Genomic DNA, 22791 nt, shown 5'->3' on the forward strand with positions numbered 1-22791 from the left:
GAGTGGCAAAGATATATTTCAAGTGATGAAAGGGGAAAACTTACAACCAAGAATACTCTATTCAGCAAGGCTCTAGTTCAGACTTGATAGAGAAATCAAAAGCTTCACAGATAAACAAAAGCTAAAAGATTTCAGCACCACCAAACCAGCTTTACAACAAATGTTAAAGGACCTTCTCTAGCAATCAAACCATAAGGAAAGAGAACAAAGAAGAAAGAGAAAAGAAAAAAAAAAAAAAAAGAGACCTACAAAAGATTGCTTTGGCTGTTCGGGGTCTTTTGTGGGTCCCGGTGACTTCTGGAATTGTTTGTTCTAATTCTGTGAGGAATGTCGTGGGTATTTTGACGGGGGTTGCGTTGGATCTGTGGATTGCTTTGGGTAGTGTTGATTCTCCCAATCCAAGAGCACAAGGAATCTTTCCATTTCTTTGTGTCATTGGTTTTTGGAGTCTAACCTCCTTGGTTAGGTTTATTTCTGGGTATTTTGTTGTTTTCGATGTAATGGAAATGTTTATGCCAGTTATAAAATTCTGGTTTTTGAAGTGAAAAAAAGGTGAATGATAGGCCACAAATGGCAAAATATCCTTCTTTCCTATGGGTGAGCTAATGTATTCCATTATATATATATATATATATATATATATATATATATATATATTGCATCTTCATTATCTATTCAACTATTGATGCGCACTTAGGATGCTCCCATGTCTTGGCAATTATAAATAATGTTGCTATTAACAGCAAGGTATATATATGTCTTTTTGAATTAATTCTTATTTTGTGGTTGGCTTTATTCCTTTGATAACTATGTAAGTTTAAAAAGCCAAAGCTCTACACATTCTCAGAAACAATGAACAGTACATATATATAAATTAAAAAAATTCATGTACAGTTAAAAAAAAAAAAGAACTGAGCTATCAAGCTATGAAAGACATGGAAGAAACTTAAAAGATGTATTATTAAATGAAGGAAGCCAGTATGAAAAGGCTAAAAACTGTACGATTCCAACCAAATGACATTCTGGAAAAGGCAAAGCTACAGAAACAATAAAAAGATACTGGTTTCCAGGGGTCTGGGGAGAGGGAGGGAAGAATGAATAGATGGAGCACAAGGGATTTTCAGGGCAAAGAAATTATTCTGTTCGATACTATAGTGGTGGCTACATGTCATTATGCATTTGGCAAAATCCATAGAATGTACAACATTAAGAGTGAACCCTAATGTAAACTATGGATTTTAGTTGATAATAATGTGTCCATGTCGGTTCATTGATTGTACCAAATATGCCACACTAATGAGGGATGTTGAGGGTAGGGGAGTATTTATGTGTGGGTGGGGAGTGCTATGTGCAAACTCTTTTTTCTGCTCAATTCTGGTGTGAACCTGAAACTGCTGTAGAAAATAAAATCTATTAATAAAAAAAGGTCAAATAAGTAAAAAAAAAAAAAAAAAAAGAATGAGTGTTTCCACTGCCTATGCCAGAAGAGTGTTATCAAACCTTTTGTTCTTTTCTATATGATAGGTGATAGATAAAAAATACACTCAGAATGTGTCTACTTACACTGTTTTTAGAAAGGTTAGAAACCTTTCTATATATTCAAAACATGCTTCTGTTTCTTTTGTTTCTGAACTATCTTGTTATATATCTTTCCCCCATTTTTCTATTGTTTTTATTTTCTTATTGATTTGTAAGAACACATTAAGCAGTAAGGAAATAAATCCTGTAGCTATGGTATGAATTGCAAATATTTTTCCTTGCTTATCATTTGCCTTTGACTACTCATGGTTCATTCTGTCATTCAAAACCTTTTTTTTCCCTCTAGGATTCTGGGTTTCATGTTGTAGTTAGAAAGGCTTCCTCTTGCCCTCAAACTATTTAAAAAATCCTCCCCGTTTCTTCAACTGCTGTAATAATGTAATTTTTATATTTAAACATTTAGTCCAGCTGGAATTTATCCTGGAGAACAAACTGTCAGAGTGGATTAAAAAGCAAGACATAACTATATGATGTATACAAGAAACACACTTTGAACATAAGGACACAAACAAGCTGAAAGTAAAAGGCTGGCAAGACATAATATGCACACGTTTAAGAAAGCTGGCATGGCTACACTAACATCAGATAAAGTAGTATTTGAGACAAAAGGTGTTATCAATGAAAAAGAAAGGCATTTAAAAATTATAAAACGGTCAATTAATAAAGCAACAGTTCTATGTGTGTATCTAAAAGACATGCTTCCAACTACATAAAGCAAAATTTGAGAGTATTACAGGGAAATACAAATAAACCCACAATCATAGTGGACACTTCAACACTCTTCTTTATGAAATTGATAGACAAGTAGACAAAAATATCACTAAGAATGTGAAAGATGTGTGATTATTTTCGACAGGACTGAATGAGGAGCCAACTTTGGGACAACGTGTGGCCGGTGGTGGGAGGAAAACGCGTGTCTGCACCCCCAGACGTCTGCCCGCTGGCTGTGCTGCTGCTTCTTCCAGATGTTCTTCTTAAACTGCAGCACAGAGCCCTCATTTCAAGGACTGTTCCCATGCAGGCGCAAAATGGCTGAGTAGAAAGACACTGAGCTCACTTCCTCTCATGGGCACAGATTATTCACCAAATAACTATCAATGAAAAGAAAAGATTCTAAAACCAAATATACAAAGGAGAAATTACAATGAGATGGGCAGGAGGGGTGGAGTTGAGATACAGCCAAATCCCATAACTCTGGGGAGGTGACCCACAAATGGGAGAATAGTTATAACTGCAGAGGTTCTCCCAAAGGAGTGAGAGATCTGAGCCCAACACTAGGTGCCTCAGCCCAGGGGTCCTGCACTGGGAAGATCAACCCCCAAAGCGTTTGACTTTGAAGGCCAGCACGGCTCACTTCTGGGAGTCCCAGAGAGCTGCAGGAACAGAGACTTCACTCTTAAAGAATGCACACAAAAATATCACATGTTTCAGGACCCAGGGCAGAAGCAGTAATTCAACAGAAGTCTGGGTCAGACTCACCTGCTGATCCTGGAGTGTCATGGAGGGGTAGGAGGCAACTGCAGCTCACCCTGGGGACACAGACACTGGTAGGGGTCATTTTTGGGAGCTCTTTCTACCACGTGGACACTGGTGCCAGCAAGCTCCATTTTGGGATCCTCCCTCTAGGTTATTAGCCTCAGGACCCAGCCCCAGCCTGGCCCAGTGGTCTGTAGGCACCAGTGCTGGGATGCCTCAGGCCAAGCTACTAACTGGCGTAGACACAGGCCCACCCACCAGCAGAAGGGCTGCCTTAAGACACCCAGAGCCCACAGCTAACTGTGGGAAAAGCCCTGCCCACCAGATGGCCCTGGATCTGGTCTCACAGAACAGTGCACGGGCACTAGACTGAAGACATTAAGGGCCCTCCCAGCCAGACACCCCAGGAGACACCTCCATCCACCAGTGTGAAAGCACCAGCCTCAGGAACCCTAAGGCCCTGGGTCTGCCATGGCAAGCCTGCTCTAGTCTTGGGCCCAGCCCTACCCAACAGTGGGCAGACATTAGACAAAACCTCAGCCCTGCGGCCTAAGGACCCAGCCCACCTACCAGCAGGGCAGACCCTGCTCTGGGATTGGTTGGCCCTGACCCCACCCAATAGCAGCAGAACACAAGCTTCAAGACAACTTCAGGCCCCATCCCCATACTCAACTGTGTCACGAGAGGACTCCACTCATCAGCAATCTGACACCTGCTCTGAGACCCCAGGAGCCAGCTCTGCCTGCCAGTAGGCCAGCACTAGCTCCAGGACCTGGCTTCAGCCACCAAGGGGCAGGAAATAGCCCCAGAGTCTCCCGGACCCTAACTCCACCCAAGACTAACACAGCTCTAGCCCCAGGGCTCCCTGGATTTATGGTCAGCCAACTCAGCCAGCTGGTCCTGCCAACCAGCAGCCAGGAGCTTCCACACAAGGCAGGACCTGGCAACCAAATGAACCAGGGGTCAGCCAAGCCTACCAGATTCCTCACTTAGTCATTCTGCCATAACAGGACCCATACAGCACTCATGGAGGAAACCCTAGAGCACAAAGCTCTGGTGATGAGAGGGGAGGGCACTGCTGAGAAGCAGAAGGCATCTAAAAAGGCCACTTCTCCAAGGTCGGGGAATGTAACCAACCTATCAGATTCATAATGATAAAAACAACAAGTTAGGCAGAATAAAGTGACAGAACATATTTCAAACAAAGAACAAGGTAGAACTCCAAAAGAGGAACTAAGTGAAGCGAAGACAGGCAACCTACTGGAGAAGTTCAGGATAGTGATCATAAAGATGATCAAAGAACTAGGGAGAGAATGGATGCATAGAGAGAGAAATCAGAAGTTTTTAAGAAAGAATTAGAAAGTATAAAGAACAACCAGAGATGAAGAATACAGTAACTTAAATGAAAATTACATTAGAAGGAATCATCAGCAAGCTGGAAGACAGAGTAGCAGAAACCACTGATGCTGAATAGAAAAAAAAAAAAAAGAAGAAGAGAAATGAGGACAGTTTAAGAGATCTCTGGGACAACATCAACCACACTAATATTTGCATTATAATTATAAGGGTACCAGAAGGAGGAGAGAGAGAAAGAGCCTGAGAACATACCTGAAAACATAATAGCTGAAAAACTTACCTAATCTGGGAAAGGAAATAGATACCCAAGTCCAGGAAATACAGAGTCCCATACATGACTAACCCAAAGAGAAACACATGTTGTAATAAAAAACAGTACAAGTTAAATATAAAAAGAGAATATTAAAAGCAGCAAAGGAAAAGCAACAAGAACCACAAAAGAAACTCCCATAAGGCTATCAGCTGATGTTTTAGCAGAAACTCCGCAGGTCAGAAATGCCTTGATATACTTAAAGTGATAAAGGGAAAAACCTACAACTAAGAATATGCCACCATGCAAAGTTCTTGTTCAGATCTGACAGAGAGATCAAAAGCTTCATAGACAAGTGAAAGAGTTCAGCACCACCAAACTAGCTTTATATGAAGTATTAAAGGAACTTATTAAAGTGAAAAAGAAAAAGACACAACAAAAAATATGAAAATCATGAAAGGAAAAAGTTCATTGATAAAGGCAAATATATAGTAAAGATAGGAAATCATCCATCCACAAAAGTAGTAGGAGGGTTAAAAGACAGAAATAAAATCATTTATATCCACAACATGCAGTTAAGGGATACACAAAGAAATTGTATGCAAAACATGATATGCAACAGTAATCATGAGGGGAGAAGAGTACAAATATAGGATTGTTAAAATTCATTTGAAATTAAGAGGTCAACAACTTAAAACAATCATATTAATATATGCTAGCTATATATAAACCTCAAAGTAACTACAAACTAAAAATCTATACTAGACATACACAAAAAATAAAAGGAATCTAAATATAACATTAAAGAGACTCATCAAATCACAAGAAAACAAATGAAGGAAGGAACAAAAAAGACCTACGAAAACAACCCAAAACAATGAACAAAATGGAAATTAAGAACATATATATCAATAATTACTTTAAATATAAATGGATTAAATTCTCAAAAGATACAGTGTGGCTCAATGGATACAAAAACAAGACCTATATATATGTTGCCTACAAGAGTTCCACTTCAGATCTAAACACAAACAGAGTCAAAGCAAGGAGATGGTAAAAGGTAGTCCATACAAATTGAAATGAAAAGAAAGCCAGGGTAGCAATATTTATATCAGACAAAATAGACTTCAAAATTAGACTGTTATAAGAGACAAAGAAGGACATTACATAATGATCAAGGGATCAATCCAAGAAGAAGATACAATAATTGTAAATATATATGCACCCAACATAGGAGTGCCTAAATAAATAAAGCAAACATTAACAAACATAGGGAGTAACACAGTAATAGTAGGGTTTTTTAACACTCCGCTTAAATCAATGGACAGATCATTCAGACAGAAAATCAGTAAGGAATCACTAGCCTTAAATGACACATTAGATCAGATTAACTTAATAGATATATACGTAGAACATTCCATCCAAAAACAGGAGAATACACATTCTTTTCAGTGCACATGAAATATTCTCCAGGATAGATCACATGTTAGGCCTTGGTAAATTTATGAAAATTGAAATCATATCAAGCATCTGTTCTGACCACAATTCTATGAAACTAGAAATCAACTGCAAGGAAAAACCCCAAGAAAATGACAAGCAAAATACAAAAGCATGTGGAGGCAAACAACATGCTACTAAACAACTAATGGATCACTGAAGGAATCAAACAGGAAATAAAAAAAATATCTGGAGACAAATGAAAAGGAAAACACAATGATTCAAAATTTACACAACACAGCAAAAGCAGTTCTTAGAAGGAAGTTTATGTGATACAAATTTACCTCAGGAAAAAAAATTCAAATAAACAACACAACCTTACATCTAAAGGAGTTAGAAAAAGAAGAACAAACAAAACCAAAAGTTGTAGAAGGAAAGAAATCACAAAGATCAGAGCAGAAATAAATAAAATAGAGACTAAACAAATCAGTAAAAGATCAATGAAACTAAGAGCTGGTTCTTTGAAAAGATAAAAAAAAATTGATAAACTTTTAGCCAGACTCATCAAGAAGAAAAGAGGGCCCAAATCAATTATATTATAAATGGAAAAGTTATAACTGACATACAAAGGATCATAAGAGACTACTACAAACAACTATATGCCAATAAAATGAACAACCTAGAAGAAATGAACAAATTCTTAGAAATGTATAGCCTCCCGAGACTGAAACAGGAAAAAACAGAAAATACAACAGACCAATGAAATTGAGTCAGTTAAAAAAACTCAAAAAACAAAAACTCCCAACAAACATTAGTCTAGGACTAGATGGTTTCACAGGTGAATTCTACCAAATATTTAGAAAAGAGTTAACACCCTTCTCAAACTATTCCAAAACTTGCAGAAGGAATGCTTCCAAACTCACTCTTTGAGGCCATTACCACCCTGATACCAAAACTAGACAAGGCTATCACAAAAAAAGAAAATTATAGGCAATATCACTAATGAACAGAGATGCAAAAATCCTCAACAAAATATTAGCAAACCAAATCCAACAATACATCAAAACGATCATACAACATGATCAAGTGGGATCCATCCCAGGGATGCAAGGACTTTTCAATACCCACACATCAATCATTATGACACACCACATTAACAAACTAAATAAAAATCATACAATTATCTCAATAGATACAGAAAAAGCTTTTAAAAAAATTCAACATCCATTTATGATTTAAAAAAAAAACTCTAGAAAGTGGTATAGAGGAAACATACCTCAACATAATAAAGGCCATATATGAGAAAGAAAGAAAGAAAGAAAGAAAGAAAGAAAGAAAGAAAGAAAGAAAGAAAGGGAGAAAGAGAGAGAGAGAGAGAGAGAAAGAGAGAGAGAAAGAAAGAAAGAAAGAAAGAAAGAAAGAAAGAAAGAAAGAAAGAAAGAAAGGAAGGAAGGAAGGAAGGAAGGAAGGAAGGAAGGAAGGAAGGAAGGAAGAAAGGAAGAAAGGAAGAAAGGAAGAAAGGAAGAAAGAAAGAAAGAAAGAAAGAAAGAAAGAAAGAAAGAAAGAAAGAAAGAAAAGGAATCTAAGTTCGAAAGGAAGAAGTTAAACTGTCACTGTTTGCAGATGACATAATCCTCTATATACTAAATCCTAAAGATACCACCAAAAGACTACTAGAGCTCATTAATAAATTCAGCAAAGCTTTAGGATACAAAATTAAAACACAGAAATCTGTTGTATTTCTACACACTAACAATGAACTATCAGAAAGAGTAAATAAGGAAATAATCCCATTTACAATTGCATCAAAAAGAATAAAATACCTGGGAATAAACCTACCTAAGGAGGTAAAGGACCTGTACTTGAAAAACCGCAAGACAGTGATGAAAGAAGCTGACGATGACACAAATAGATGGAAAGATACATATATACTGTGTTCATGTATTGGAAGAAATAATATTGTTAAAACGACTATACTACCCTAGGCAATCTACAGATTTAATGCAATTCCTATCAAAATACCAATGGCATTTTTCTCAGAGTTAGAATATTTCAAAAATTTGTATGGAAACACAAGGTCCATAAATAGTAAAAACAATCTGGAGAAAGAAGAACAGAACTGGAGGAATCATGATCCCTGACTTCATACTCTACTGCAAAGGTACAGTAATCAAAAGTGTGGTACTGGCCCAAGAACAGACACATAGATCAATGGAACACAACAGAGAGCCCAGAAGAAAAACCCATGCACTTATGGTCAGATAATCTACAACAAAGGAGGCAAGAATATACAATGGAGAAAAGACAGCCTCTTCAATGAGTGGTGCTGGGAAAACTGGACAGCTACATGTGAAGGAATGAAATTAGAAAATTCTCTAATATCATACACAAAAATAAACTCAAAATGGATTAAAGACTACCTGAAACCATAAAACTCCTAGACAAGAACATATGCAGAACACTCTTTGACATAAATTGTAGTAATTTGGGGGGGGGGGAGGATGTGTCTCCTAAATCAAAGGAAATAATAGCAAAAATAAACAAATGGGACCTAATTTAACTTAAAAGCTTTTCACAGCTAAAGAAACCATCAACAAAATGAAAAGACAACCTACTGAATGGGAGAAAATATTTGCAAATGATATGACTAATAAGGGATTAATATCCAAAATATATAAATAGCTCACACAACTTAAAATAAAAAAAAGCAATTAAAAAATGAGCAGAAGACATGAACATTTTTCTAAAGAAGGCATACAGCTGGCCAACAGTCACATGAAAAGATGCTCAACACTTAATCATCAGAGAAATGCAAATTAAAATTACAATGAGGTATCACTTCACACTTGTCAGAATGGCTATCATAAAAAGAACACAAATAACAACAAATGTTGGTGTGGATGTAGAGAAACGAGAACGCTTGTACACTTCTGACAGGAATGTAAATTGGTACAGCCACTATGGAAAACAGTATGGAGGTTTCCCAAAAAACTAAAAATAGAACTACCATATGACCCAACAATTCCATTCCTGAATATTTATAAAAAAAACAAAAACAACTTGAAAACACTAATTTAAAATGATATATGCACCCCAATGTTCATAGAAGCATTACTTAAAATTGCCAAGATATGGAAGCAACTTAAGTGTCCACCAACAGATGAATGGATAAAGAAGATGTGGTACATACAGTGATTACCAGTAGGGAGAGGAAAGGGGAAGGAGCAAGATAGGAGTGGAGGATTAAGAGGTATAAGCTACTATATATAAAATAAGTTACAAGGATATATTGTACAACACAGGGAATATAGCCAATATTTTATATTAACTATAAATGGTACAAAACCTTTAAAAATTGTGAATCACTATGTTTAAACTTATATCAACTATACCTCAGTGAAAACAAAGAATGTGGAAGGTGTGAATAATACTATCCACTGCCATTTATAGAACTCTACACTCAAGAACAGCAAGATATACATTCTACATAATTGCAGATGGAATGTTTACCATACTAAACCAAGTATGTTAGACTATAAATGTCTAAGGATAAAAATCATGCAGAATGGGTTCTTTGATCAAATGGAATTAAATTAGAAGTCAATTAAATTAGAAGTCAATAACAAAATTCCCAAATATTTGGGAAATTAAATAATATACTACTAAATAATCCAAGCATCAAAGAATTTACAAGGTAAATTAGAAAATACTTTGACCCAAATATTTAAGAAATATTCATACCCAAGGGCCCTGCAACTTCACAGTCAGGACTGAGATTTGTTTACAGCCCCAGGCAGAGAGTGTGGATTTGCTCTCTCTGGACCCTTTGTGGACCTGCACCTCTGGGACAAATAGGCAGTGAACAGAGTTCCGTCATGCATGGCGGGGGCAAGAACAGGTACTTACAACAGGATGACAACAGGCCAGTGTACTGACCTCATGTGGAAGTGGGGCTGGGTCTGTGCTGACCCTGTGGTGCAGCGCTGATTCAGGTGTGTGACTACATGCTCACTATGGCAGGCCCTAGTGCCAGACATTGGTGGATCTGCGCTGGTGGTTTCTGGGGCCCAGAACCCAGGGGACACCAGAGTGGGTGGCCGACATTCCCACAGCAAAGGTGGGGACAAAGGCAGCGTCAACAAAGAGTACTTTGTAAGCCCGCGTAACAAGTGACAGAGAACACCACAGAAGGCACTTCCCAGTGGACATCTCTTGCCTTCTCTTCTTCCCAGCTGAAGCACTCCAACCCTGCCTACTACACACCACAGCTCAGAAATGGGTCTAGAAGCTCCTATTTCAGCAACAGGGGAGCAGACCAGGCCCCTGTAAAGGCTCTGACAACTGCAGAACAAAAAAGGAGGCCCAGCTAAACAACAACAATCAGGGCAGGCTCTCACAACACCAACCACAACCCCAATCAAAGGGTAACAGCCAACACACATGGAATAAAGAGGTGGCAACCATCCATACTAAGAACAGCCCTCGCAACAAAACTATTAGATGCACACAGTCTACACAGGAACACTACCACTTTAAATAAAAACAAACAAACAAACAGCCCTTCAAGACCACAGTAGATAACTGGTACTCCTAAAGCCACAAAGCCAGAGAAATACAAGTAAAATGAAGAAGCAGAGGAACCACTCCTAACTGCAAGAACAAGAGAAGTCCCCTGAAAGAATGAACGAGATAGACCTCAACAATCTACTAGACCATGACTTCAAAAACGGGGTGATAAAAGCATTGAAGGAAATAAGAGAGACTATGAATAGAGAGAGAATACTATAAAAAGGAAATCGAAACTATAAAGGGGAGCCAATTAAAAACAGAAAACTCAATGGCTGAGATAAGAGCCGAGCTAAAGGCAGTCAAAAGCAGACCAGATAATGCAGAGGAATTTTCAAGTGACTTAGAAGACAGGATAACAGAACTCACCCAATCAAAACAGCAGACAGAAAAGCAAGTAAAAACCAATGAAAGCAACATAAGGGACCTATGGGATAATATAAAGCATGCCAACCTATGCATTATAGGGTCCCAGAAGGAGAAGAAAGAGAGAAGGGGATTGAAAAGGTATTTGAAGAAATCATGACTGAAAACTTTCCAAATCTAAAGAAGAAAACAGATATCCAAGTACAAGAAGCACAGATGGTCTCAAAAAAGAACCCAAACAGATCTACACCAAGACATATTATAATTAAGATGACGAAAGTAAAAGATAAAGAAATGATTCTAAAGTCAGCAAGAGAAAAACAGAGTTAGTAACAAAGGAACCCCCATAAGGCTTTCAGATGATTTCTCTACACAAACACTGCTGGCCAGAAGGGAGTGGCAAGATATATTCAAATTCCTGAACGAGAAAAAGCTGCAACCTAGAATACTCTATCAGGCAAGACTATCCTTTAGAGTAGAAGGAGAGATAAAGAATTTCACAAACAAGCAAAAACTAAAAGAATTCAGCAATATCAAACCTATCCTAAAAGAAATATTGAAAGGTCTACTCTAAATAGAAAAGAAGCAAGGAGCAGGAAGCTATAGAATAAGAAAACCATAACTGGAAATGCAATAACCACAATGATTTGCAATAGAATAAACATGAAGATGTTAAAAAAAAAAAGGACATCAAAATCATTAAAGTGAATGGGAGCAAGAAAATTTTTTTTTGTCACTCTCTTTTTTTTTTTTTTTCATTTCATTTTTTCCATCATTCTTTTTAGGATGTTTGAGCCTACATGACTATCCGTCCAAAGCAAAGACAGAGTAAGAGGTTAACATACTTGAAAAACAGGGTAACCACAAATCAAAAGCATACAACAGAGTCATAAAAACCAAAAAGAAACCAAGCTAATACAATAGAAAATTATCAAACGAGAAAAATCATATGATATCAATTGTATGTGGAATCTAAAAAAAAAAAAAAAAAAAAAAAAAAAAAGAGAGAGAGAGACAAATGAACTTATTTACAAAACAGAAACAGACTCACAGACAGAAAACAAACCTACAGTTACCAGGAAGGGAAGAGAGTGGGAAGGGATAAATTGGGAGTTCAAGATTTGCAGATACTAATATACATAAAGTAGATAAACAATAATACTATATAGCACAGGGTACTATGTTCAATATGGTGAATAAGAATATGAAAATTATATGAATCTTCATGCATTATGCTGTACACCAGAAATTGACACACCATACTTCAACAAAAATATATTTAGAAAAAAACTTGGATAATTCCTCCTCCTCACTCAATATTTGAATAAACTTGAGGTTGTCCAATAAAAATACCAAAGATACCATGATTAAGCAGCAAGAATTGTCAGAAAGCCCCATACTATTTCTGTTCTATTTCTAACAAATTCATATTTCTTTTAAATCATTTTCTAAAAGTCCTAACACAAAAACCACTTAAAATCTTTCTGCATGAGTAAGGATCAAAATGTGGAATTCCACAATACTACTGGAGAACTGTTAGTAGTGTGGGGAAAAAAAAGAGTATCTATCAACAGGTGAAAGACTGAATAAACTGTGGCATATTTGTACTATGACATATTATGCATCATTAAAAAGAATAATTACATTTATGAAATTTGACTTGAAAGGATTTTCATCATGCAGTATTATTTGAAAACAGGAAGATGCAGAGAGTGTACAGAATATGATCCCATTTTAGTAAGTAACAATGACAGTCTTCACAGCCCCCAACCGTACACAGTGGGCCTTTTATGTCTGCAGACTCTGAATCCACAAATTCAACCAACTGCAGATGGAAAATATTTGGGGAAAAAATGACAGAAAGTTCCCAAAAGCAAAACTTGAATTTATCGTATGCTGGCATTATGTACACAGCATTTACATTTTGTTAGGTATTGCAAGTAATGTGGAGATGATTTAAAGTATGTGGGAGGATGCGCATAGGTTCTACAGAAATACTACACCACATTACATAAGTGACTAGAACACTTTTGGGGTCCTAGAACCCCTTAGTCACCTATGGATACCAAGGGATGAATATATGTATCTATGGTACCTATATATGTATATGCATATATATATGAAATGGTATTATATAATGGTATAAAGAAAAAATATCAAACTATTAATACTGATATATTATATTATATAATATCATATAATATTGATATATTAAAAGGGGGTTGAGGAACTGGCATTAGTTTAAAAACAGAAAAGATCTGTTTTAAAAGAATTCCCTACAACAAATATGTAAGAAATGCTGTGGTTACACATACATACATGTAAAAAGATGGTAATCAAAAAAAGTTAACGTGCTGCAAGATGGATTTTTACTTTCTTCCTTATTCTTTACCTGTTCACATTTTGCAATTGACATATGTTATTTATGTAATCAGAAAAAGGGCATTTTTATTTTCAGGGAAATACAGGTCAAAGACCTGGAAAACATTGCAAAAAGGTTTGAAATTTTAAAAATATATGCTACACATATATACTACACAGTATATTACACAGTATAAACAACACTTTTGCTCGTCTAAAAAACAGAACATCATACATAATCAGACTCCAAAGCACAGTGGACATCACAGTCTGAAAGACACATACGTGTACCTGGATGATTCAGAAGAGTATCCAGTTCTTCTTTGGCCACAACCATTCGTAATCTATCACTACTATCAACGACAAAAATAATGGCTTGTCCTTCTCTGTATAATATAAAAAAATGAGAAAAATTAAAGATAAACGTACACATTTTTCTATGTTTACTACTCATTTGCATTTTCTAACCTGCATATTATCTCTTCATGTCCTATATCCATTTATCATTACAGTCTTTGGTGCTGTTTCTTACTAGTTTATACGCATGATTAATATATTAACCATGTGAGTCATATTTCATGTACAATAATTCCTTTTCATTTTGGATCATAATATGGTAAATCCAATAACTTATTTCATAATTAAAAAATAACAAATAAAACTATAATCCTATTATATAGATACAATCATTAATACTTCCATGTAAATCACTTTCAACGTTTTCTTTTTGTATATTCACATATGACTATCTACATCTGTATATAAAGGGAATCCTGCTGTTTTATACTGTCTTTCTGATATATATGTACATGATCTTTTTTTACAGTACAGTTTGAACTACTTTTATATGAAATATTAAAACTCTGTCCTATGGTTTCTCAAATATTTTTCTACCATAACCATAGTGAGAAATACATTTTACATTAAGATGCAGTTAGACAAGTAATTATATGTAAATATATTTGAAATAGTCTCCTGAAACAATACTTACAAAGAGCTTTTATTTTACTCTATTTGATGTTTTTAAGTTGATAATCAGCCACTGAAACTGGTTTAAGGATTCACTTACAGATCACAGTGGCACTTCAAAAACCAGATTCCTTCCATACCTTTCTTTTAATGGTTATAAAGTGCTCCACTGTATAGGTGTGTCATTAAATACTGTATTAAACTTCCACTGTTGGACTTTATAGATTACTTCCAATTTTTCATTACTATGAAAAACTCTGGGATAAACATCCTTCTAAACACATTTTTAAAATTTCTTGATACTTTAAGATTTGTTCTTAAGAATAAAATTTCTAGGCATACACACAAACTTCAAAGTTTCAGATAAACATTGACAAATTATCTTCCAGAAATGCTGAACCAATTTATACTACTACCGGCACTTTTCCTACCCTCTTGCCAGCATGGCTCTTACCATTCTTTCCAATTTTTTACCATTCTAACAGCACATATTTAACTTTGTGTTTTGTTAATTGCTAGTTAAATTCAATATATTTTCATATATATATCAGACATTTATATATTTTTGTGAATCACTTATTCTAGTCATAAATTAAGATTTTAAAGTTCAATGTCATTAGTTATCACATGCATATAAAAATAGAACAACATTTTAATACCATTTTCTACTATTATTTTAAAGAATGAATGCAGATTATCACAGTCATATATTACTGATGGGTATAAAAACTTGTACAACTGAAAATATCTATCAAGAGCTTTAAAAATGTTCAATCATTTTGAGCCCAGTAATTTTATTACTGGAATTTATTCTAAGGAAGCATGAACTATGACAAAGACTCATGCAGCAAAATGTTAAGTGAAGTGTTTATAATGTTCAAAAACTGAGAACAGCCTTTATGTCTGAAAATAGAGAAATGATTAAGCAAATTTTAGCACAGGAATATGAAAAAATATTAGACAGCCAGAGAGTTACACTCTTTGTACATTTTTCCTGACTTACCCTTATCATAGAACATTAAATGGAAAACTATAGCACATGGTCTATACTTTAGAAGGTTGCTTTCTCAGTTATGTAAGGTGTACATTATGTATTTAAAAATAGAAGAAACATACCAAGATTAACAATGGTAGTTAGTAGTGAGATTTATGGGAAACAATTTTTTGATACTCTTTCCTATATTTTTCAAACATTAACTCCTTTCCAAATACACACAGCCTACAATGTATCTATAATATTGCTGAATTCATTAACTTCTTCCAAAAGATTTTGAAGAAAAAGAAGCTAAAATCAGAAAAAAGTTTCCTTTTTTCAACTACTATTTTCTATGTAGTACTGTGTTCTCTGTAAAGTAATTAACTGTTATTTTTTAAAAAGTAGCTAAGTATGTTTTTTCAAAAATAAAAAAAAATCCTATACCGAAAACTGAAGTTTCCTTAAAAACAAAACAAAAACACCTCACATTTCCCCAGGGAATTTAATGCAGGATACCACAAACATTCCACCTTTCCTTTTCCAAACTGATCCTCAAATCTGAGGTAGAGAGAAGAGACTGCTTCAGAGGTCCTCTGTATCTTTATGATTTAAATAGGCCTTCAATCTATTAAAGTACTTGCTGAAAAGAATATCTGGAATAAATCTCCTTTGGTTCATATCTAAGGAATACAGTATTTGTTCCTACATTAGTAGGAAAGAATTAACCAATGAAAATCAAAACCTGATCTGGCAGTCATCACATAGCAGTTCATTCTGACAAAAGGGCATTTAGTGAAGAGATACCGTTTATAAGTTTCAGACTCCAAGAGTGAGTTACACAAATAAATGAAGGAGTCCTAGCAATATCAGAAGTTACTGAACTCATTTTAACACCACAAGCAAATCTCGAGAGGGTATAATACATTTGTATCCTAGCAACTTGACAGTTGTTAATCTCAAGTAATTACCACTTGATTTGCACATGCTGAAAAATTTCTTGTTTAGAACTGCTTGTAGAACAAATGGATCAACTATTACTACAGTTATTTTAACAAAATTTATTCAGTAAGTATTTACTGATCTATATACCTACCATCATGCGTGGTCTTGAAGAAATAACCTGAATAAGAAAAAATCCCTGATTCTGAAGAGTTCATAGTCTCATTAGGGAGGCAGCTATGGTACATGACATTAAGATGTAGTAAGTATGATTACAGAGATGTGAATGGACAAAGTACTGTGTGAACACTGGGGACAGAATAACTGGGCAAAATAGTGGAAACTTCACAGAGGAGGTGACTTTTGAGCTAGTTCTTAAATATAAGCTGCAGAGAAGCAGGGTAAAATCGGGCATTAAAAACAGAGCACAGCATATGCAAGGCCCAAGGTCACAAAGGATCTGTAGCATTTGAGAAATAATGGGAAGTATGATTATACATTTTTTAAGTTAGGAAATACACTTAAATTATATAAAAAATAAACATTGCAACCCAGCTCATGTAATTATTTGGATTTCTAATCATTGCTTGTTATTAAAATATGACCATCTAGTTAACCAACATTCACAGACTTACTTATAATAGTGTTCCCAGAGATTTCTGTATCTTCCTTGACCTGACATGTCAAACACTGTAAAAGACAAACTACAAAACAAAACAAACAAAACAAAAATTTAAAAAACCATATTATAAACTACTAAAAGTATAGCTTTTAATTAAAATTTTAAACTGTTTTCAACCAAAGAAACCACCCTTGAATATACAATATTCTACTCAGAGCAGCTTTCAAGTACAAGTGCCATAAGATGAATTTATTGAATATAAATATGATTTTATAATGAGTAACATATAAAAAAAGATGTTTTCTTTGCTAGTGAGGTTATCAGAGTGTATCTAAAACCTAAAGTCTGAATAATAATCCAGGGGTAGTGGTACAAATATTTTAACATCTATGGGCTTCTTAAAACAACAAATCATTGTTTTCTAAGAGCAGAGGAATGACTAGGTAGATCTAATATCATTTTTCACCCACAAATTCTTAACCACAAGTATAATAAAGTGAATTACCTGGATGATTTGAATTTCTCTATGCTGAATCCTATAGTTGGAACTATATCTTGAGATTGAGCCTTTAAGAGAAAAGATAAAGTTTAGAAATTTGCAATTAGCAAAGGTGAATTTTTCCTCAGGTTAAAAAAAAAAGCATCCAGATTTTCCAATTCTAAAGTCTGCCACTAAGGAGATGAAAGGATTAAACAAAATCGTAATTTTGGAATGGGACCACTGTGTATAAATTCATCATAAAAGTTTAAGGTTTACTAATTAGGAATCTGTATAATGTATATGTCTCAATTCACATTTTGTGACTTGCTGCAAGTTATCATGGACTTAAAGGGTTTGATAACTCACCTTTAGCTCACATATAGGACTTTCTAATACTTCAACACACACTTACTGAGTTTATATATGCTACAGAGGACTGTCCTCATGTCTAGATGGTGATCTACGTGGTCCCTGCACTCATGAAATTTATAATCTAGAGAAGGTAAACAGCAATAAACAACTAAGGTACAAGGGAACATAACTGTGAGCGGTGATAAGTGAAATGAAAGGTGAGTAAGGGTGGGGGACAATAGGGCAGAAGAGGGCTGGCATAGGAACAGCCTGTCTGAGGTGACATCTCACCCAGGAGTGAGTGGTATGGAGGGGAAGAGCTATGACCAGATCTTTGCAAAGACATTCCAGTCAAAGGAATTAGCCAGGGCAGTGACCACAGGCAGGAAGGAACTCACCACTCAGGGAAAGCAGAAGGCTTATACATCTAACGTAGATTGAGTAAGGGGAAGAGCTGTATGTGACCATGTAAGAGTGGTGGGGCCTTGAAGGCCCTGGTGGGGACTGTGTGGAAAAGAGATTGCAAGGGGCAAGAGCACAGCGGGAGACCTGCTGACAAATCCCACTGGCAAGTAAAACGCCTTAAACCGACAAGTTAACTCATCATATGCCTCATAATACTTCTACCATCAAAACTGTTCTTCTTTTTGAATAACAATCCACCCACTTTCTGATTCAGATGCCTAGGAGTTATTCTTGACACCTCCCTTTTTTTACGTTCCCTACATAACCGTTCTCTAAGCTTTGCTGGTTCTATCTCACTAACATAGCTCAGGCCCTTATCAATTCTTACTTCAAATGACTACACCAGCCTCCTGATTACCCCTAATTGCTAAGATACTACTTTAAACAAGTTATGTAACTTCTCTAAGCCTTAGTTTTCTCAAATGTGAAATATTATATTATTAACCTTAACTTATAATGTTATCATGAGAATAAAATGAGTTAACGGATGCAAAATACCCAACACAGTGTTTGGTCCATAGTAAACACTCAAGAAATGTTTGCTATTATTTGAATTACTTGCTCACTGATTTCAGTCTTGCCCCCTATTTTCTCCATACTGTCAAAAGTGTAACTAAAAAAAGCCAACAAAAACCAAACACCATCTTCAGGTCATCTTGTTGCTTTTATGTAAAGACAAGAGAGGAGGAATTGATGTCTCACGTCATTATGCTCACTTTGGTAGTCTACTTCTGGAAATTTAAAATTCAAGTGGAAAGACAGAAGCTGAAAAGTCACTGTAGCTTGATCACCTGAGCAGTAATGGGCTAGTGACAAGGCCTCCCCGAGTTGCCCTGATTTTGCTTCTCTGAAATTTATTTACTCAGCTTTTCCTTCCATCTTGTGAGCTGTCTAGTATACATCCAAAAATATCTTTCTTTTTGTTTATGTTAGAAAAATTTTATTTCCCGCTACTCGGATTCCTGCCTCATACCTTACGGGCCCTTCCCTGCAAACAAACATACGAATAAAGAGTTTCCTAATTTTTGTTGTCTCAAAAGACCCTACTGTTTTGATTTTAAGGATTTTCATGTGATAAATCATCAGCTATTATACTCAGGAAAATTCTAACAATAATAAAAAAGTGAGGAAGTTAAAAGTTGAAGGAAATCTCTGAAAATATACCTCAAATGAGCAGCTTTCACTGAATTGTAATTAGAAATTGGCCTAGCCTCTCCATAGTCTCCCAGCTTCTTCACAAACTCTTTTTTAACTTGCTGTTTCACCTGCTATAGGAAAAGCTTACAAAGCAAGCAAAGAGGGTAGAAATTATTACCTAAGTGCAACAGATCATCTGAGATAGCCCAGGAATACACCAACATCAATAAGACTAGAACAAGATTTCTGAGAGAGAACCTATTTGGTTAGTTTTATTAAGTCTGCTAAAAATGATACCCTTGATGCTATTAATCATCATTCCCTGCCCAAAAATGAAAATAAAAAGATCACCCATCAGTCCACTTGTTCAAAAATATGTTTCAGTACCAAGCAATAGTCTAGGTATTGGGATTCACATTGAACAATACAAGATCTATGCTCATACGAAATTTAGTTTTAGAATGAGGAAAAATTTAATAAACCAGTTACCAACTGAATATGCAAGATAATTTCACATTATTTTAAATGTTAAGAATATAAAACTGGATGAAGTGATAGAATGAGAGCATCTATGTTGGGGAATGAGGCAAAAGTGGGAACTTTAAAAGACAGGTGTTTATAGAGCACATCTCTTAAGAAAATGACCAGATTCTTGAAAAGAGTTACCAGGTTAAAATGTACCTCCTCTCTCTCCCTATCCATCAGTTTAGAAAACAGCAGCAACCTCAATATATTAACAATAAATGAACATTAGGACAACTTAATACCAAAAATCAGTTTGGGTTCAGCAGGTATCTAGTTATCTAGAAACTGATTTTATCCACAAAAAATAAGAGACTACTATAAAATGAGATTTGTAATTTCTTTTGTAAGGCATTTCCTAATAGAGCACCGTAGATTTCTATAATTCACTTAATTCATTAAAAATAATGTTTCTCATAGTGGAGATAAATTCACAAGAGACTCTTCTTGGGTTCAAAGGTAGGGAGGAAGTAAGTTTTATATCTATACCTGAGTGACAGAAGTTTTGGGCTTTTAAGAAGTTCCATTTCAAGCAGCCTCTTGGCTATTAGCACCAAGTTGTTTTTAATTAAAAAAAAAAAAAAGCAAAGCAACTTACTTGGCTCTCAGAATGTAGATGTCAATTGTTCTGAGGAGATAGGACAGTTGCATAAGGATTAAGTGTCAGGATATGGTGTCAGAAATTAGGTGATCCCTTTAAAAATAGCCCTGGAGCTAGTCTATGCTAGTTCCATAATTCACTAGAGGTAACACAGAGACAGGGATGTTGTGAAGCAGAAGATTAATTAAAATGCTTTAGTTATTGGCTGTGTGCCCAGGTTTTCCTGAGGGCTCTCCCTGACTAATACGGTGTTTAGGCAATGTCAACAGGTCTTTTACAAGACTAGTCTGAAATTGAGATATTAGAATATTTCAAGATAATAAACCGAGCTCATGCTGCCTCCTCTCTTTCTGCCCCAAATTCCTAGAAATGACAGGAGAAATTATGGAAAAAAATCTATAACTAACCTAAAAAATAAGAACAACTGTCTTCAAATGACCAATATTATTTAATGAAGAAAGCTGTTTCCACCCGTATCAAAGATTATTCCTATGGTAATAAACTTGTCTTGGGACAAAAGATTGCTGAACTATTGAGGATGATGGAATAAGAGAATCTAACTTCTGTTTTGTTCTTTGAATGTTATTTCTGCCAATTTGAGTATAGCAGGCATGGGGTGGGGTGCTGTTCCACTTTGGGGTTATTAACTGTGGCTTTGGTTTCAATCATTTTGTACTTATTTGAGACTACTTAAACCAAAAAAAATTTTCTTTTGAGGATATTCCTTGATATGGAGAAAAATGGAAGTATCTCCTCTTACCTAAAGAACTTCCTTACAATCTTGCTCACTTATTGCTGATGGCCTTACCTGCAGAAGTGCAGGTCACCAGCCACTGAATTTCTTAAACATTAGCCCAGATTGATCTGCTGATAGTTGATTCACAGTATTGATTAAGGACTATCTGGGTATGGTCCTACTTTTACGACACATCCACTGCTCTCTAATTCAATCCTGGACCTCATTCAATTGGGTAGGATGCTGTATCTTCCTTTTAAGGGCTGATAACGAAATTTCTTATATTCATCTAGGTCAGGAGACAAGACTCCCATGTACACAGGTTTTTTAACCTGTCCTCCTTACTAGGGAATAATATTTTTCCCCCTGTTTCTATACAGAGAAAACTCCAAAAATGACACTTCTAGTTTACTCTATTTCCCCTCTCTAAATTTACTCCTCTCTATGGGGGAAAAAACAGACTTCTTTAACTGCTCAGTGTGTGAAATGGAACTAAGCATCCTTTGTTCTGCCTCTCTCTGTCCCTGTCTCTCTCTCTCATTTGAGAGCCACATGCTTATCTAAATCATGCATACTCATCACCTGTTCTGAGCCATGCAGTGAACCTAGAAGAGTAGGATCTTTCCCTGAGGAAGAACGCTTGCATTCTGGGATGTTAATCATAATTCAAGAGACTGTTAGCAAGTCCTCTGACCAGACCTAAACCTTGCCCTCCAAAGTCAGCTTTTTCAATACACTTGCTATTTTTGATCCCTGCCTAACTTCAGCATATCTCAGCTGATTTCCAACTCAGCTGGGGAGCCCCTTAAAACACCCAAATTACTCTCCACATCCATTTTCAGCTTCTTATCCCAGCTGCCTAAAACTAATTCCCACCTGAAAATACACCAGCAGTTAGTTATTTTCAAGTGGCAAATTCATCCAGTAGAAGAAGGGAATGATGACCAGAAGAAAAGAAATAATGGCATTTTCATAATTCCAAAGTAATAGCAAACTGAAACAGAAGTAAAACTGAAGCTGTTGCAATAAGAAAATGGAGCAGTAAGGCTTCTGATTCTGCCCAAACTGAAGCACTGTTTGGAAGCAATGAAGTCCACCTTTAACCATCAGACTTAGGAGCAATTCCCACTCGCCAGCCATTCAGTCATTAAGAGTGCCAGCTTCCTAATTTTTGTTCTAACTGCATGCAGGCTATACTATTTTTTAATCAACATTTTTTATTAATTGACTAATGGTTTGCCTAAACAAATGCATTTACAATTGTAAATGTTAGCTATCTACCCAATATCCACTCTCCTCTTCTTCCATACTTATAGGACCTTGATCATTTATGGAATCAACAGTATGCCTTGCTTAAAAAAAAATCCAGCTTCATTTACAGACGAGGTAGCCAGTGAAGTCTAAGAGTCATTAGTTGGGGCTCCTGAGTAAGCTCTTTAAAGAGAGCTTATTTAGCAAGAAGACCTATTCTTCTGCCCTGTTCTTTTCTCATCCCTGTGACAGAATATAGACAGGATAGTTAGCTAAGGTGACAACGTGGGGATCTTGAGGATCTTGGAGGAAAATCAGGCACTAAGGATAGCAGGGCAGAAAGATGTCAGATGCCTCGGCCGTGTAGCTTGGAATATCTCTTATAAACTT

At 35.8% G+C, this 22791-nt stretch overlaps 1 protein-coding gene across 1 annotated transcript in view; it reads right to left on the minus strand.

Moving 5' to 3' along the window:
* The window catches only part of ARL6 (ADP ribosylation factor like GTPase 6), a 41580-nt gene that overhangs the window by 14382 nt on the left and 4407 nt on the right, over nucleotides 1-22791 (minus strand). The window contains exons 3-5 of the mRNA XM_010978506.3: nucleotides 17363-17424; nucleotides 16871-16939; nucleotides 13643-13737 (exon numbers count right to left, since the gene is read on the minus strand). Coding sequence (XP_010976808.1) covers nucleotides 13643-13737; nucleotides 16871-16939; nucleotides 17363-17424 — 226 coding nt within the window. The remainder of the gene's footprint in view (nucleotides 1-13642; nucleotides 13738-16870; nucleotides 16940-17362; nucleotides 17425-22791) is intronic.

Source organism: Camelus dromedarius, chromosome 2 (assembly GCF_036321535.1).
Source record: "Camelus dromedarius isolate mCamDro1 chromosome 2, mCamDro1.pat, whole genome shotgun sequence".
In the NCBI taxonomy this organism is placed as follows: domain Eukaryota; kingdom Metazoa; phylum Chordata; class Mammalia; order Artiodactyla; family Camelidae; genus Camelus; species Camelus dromedarius.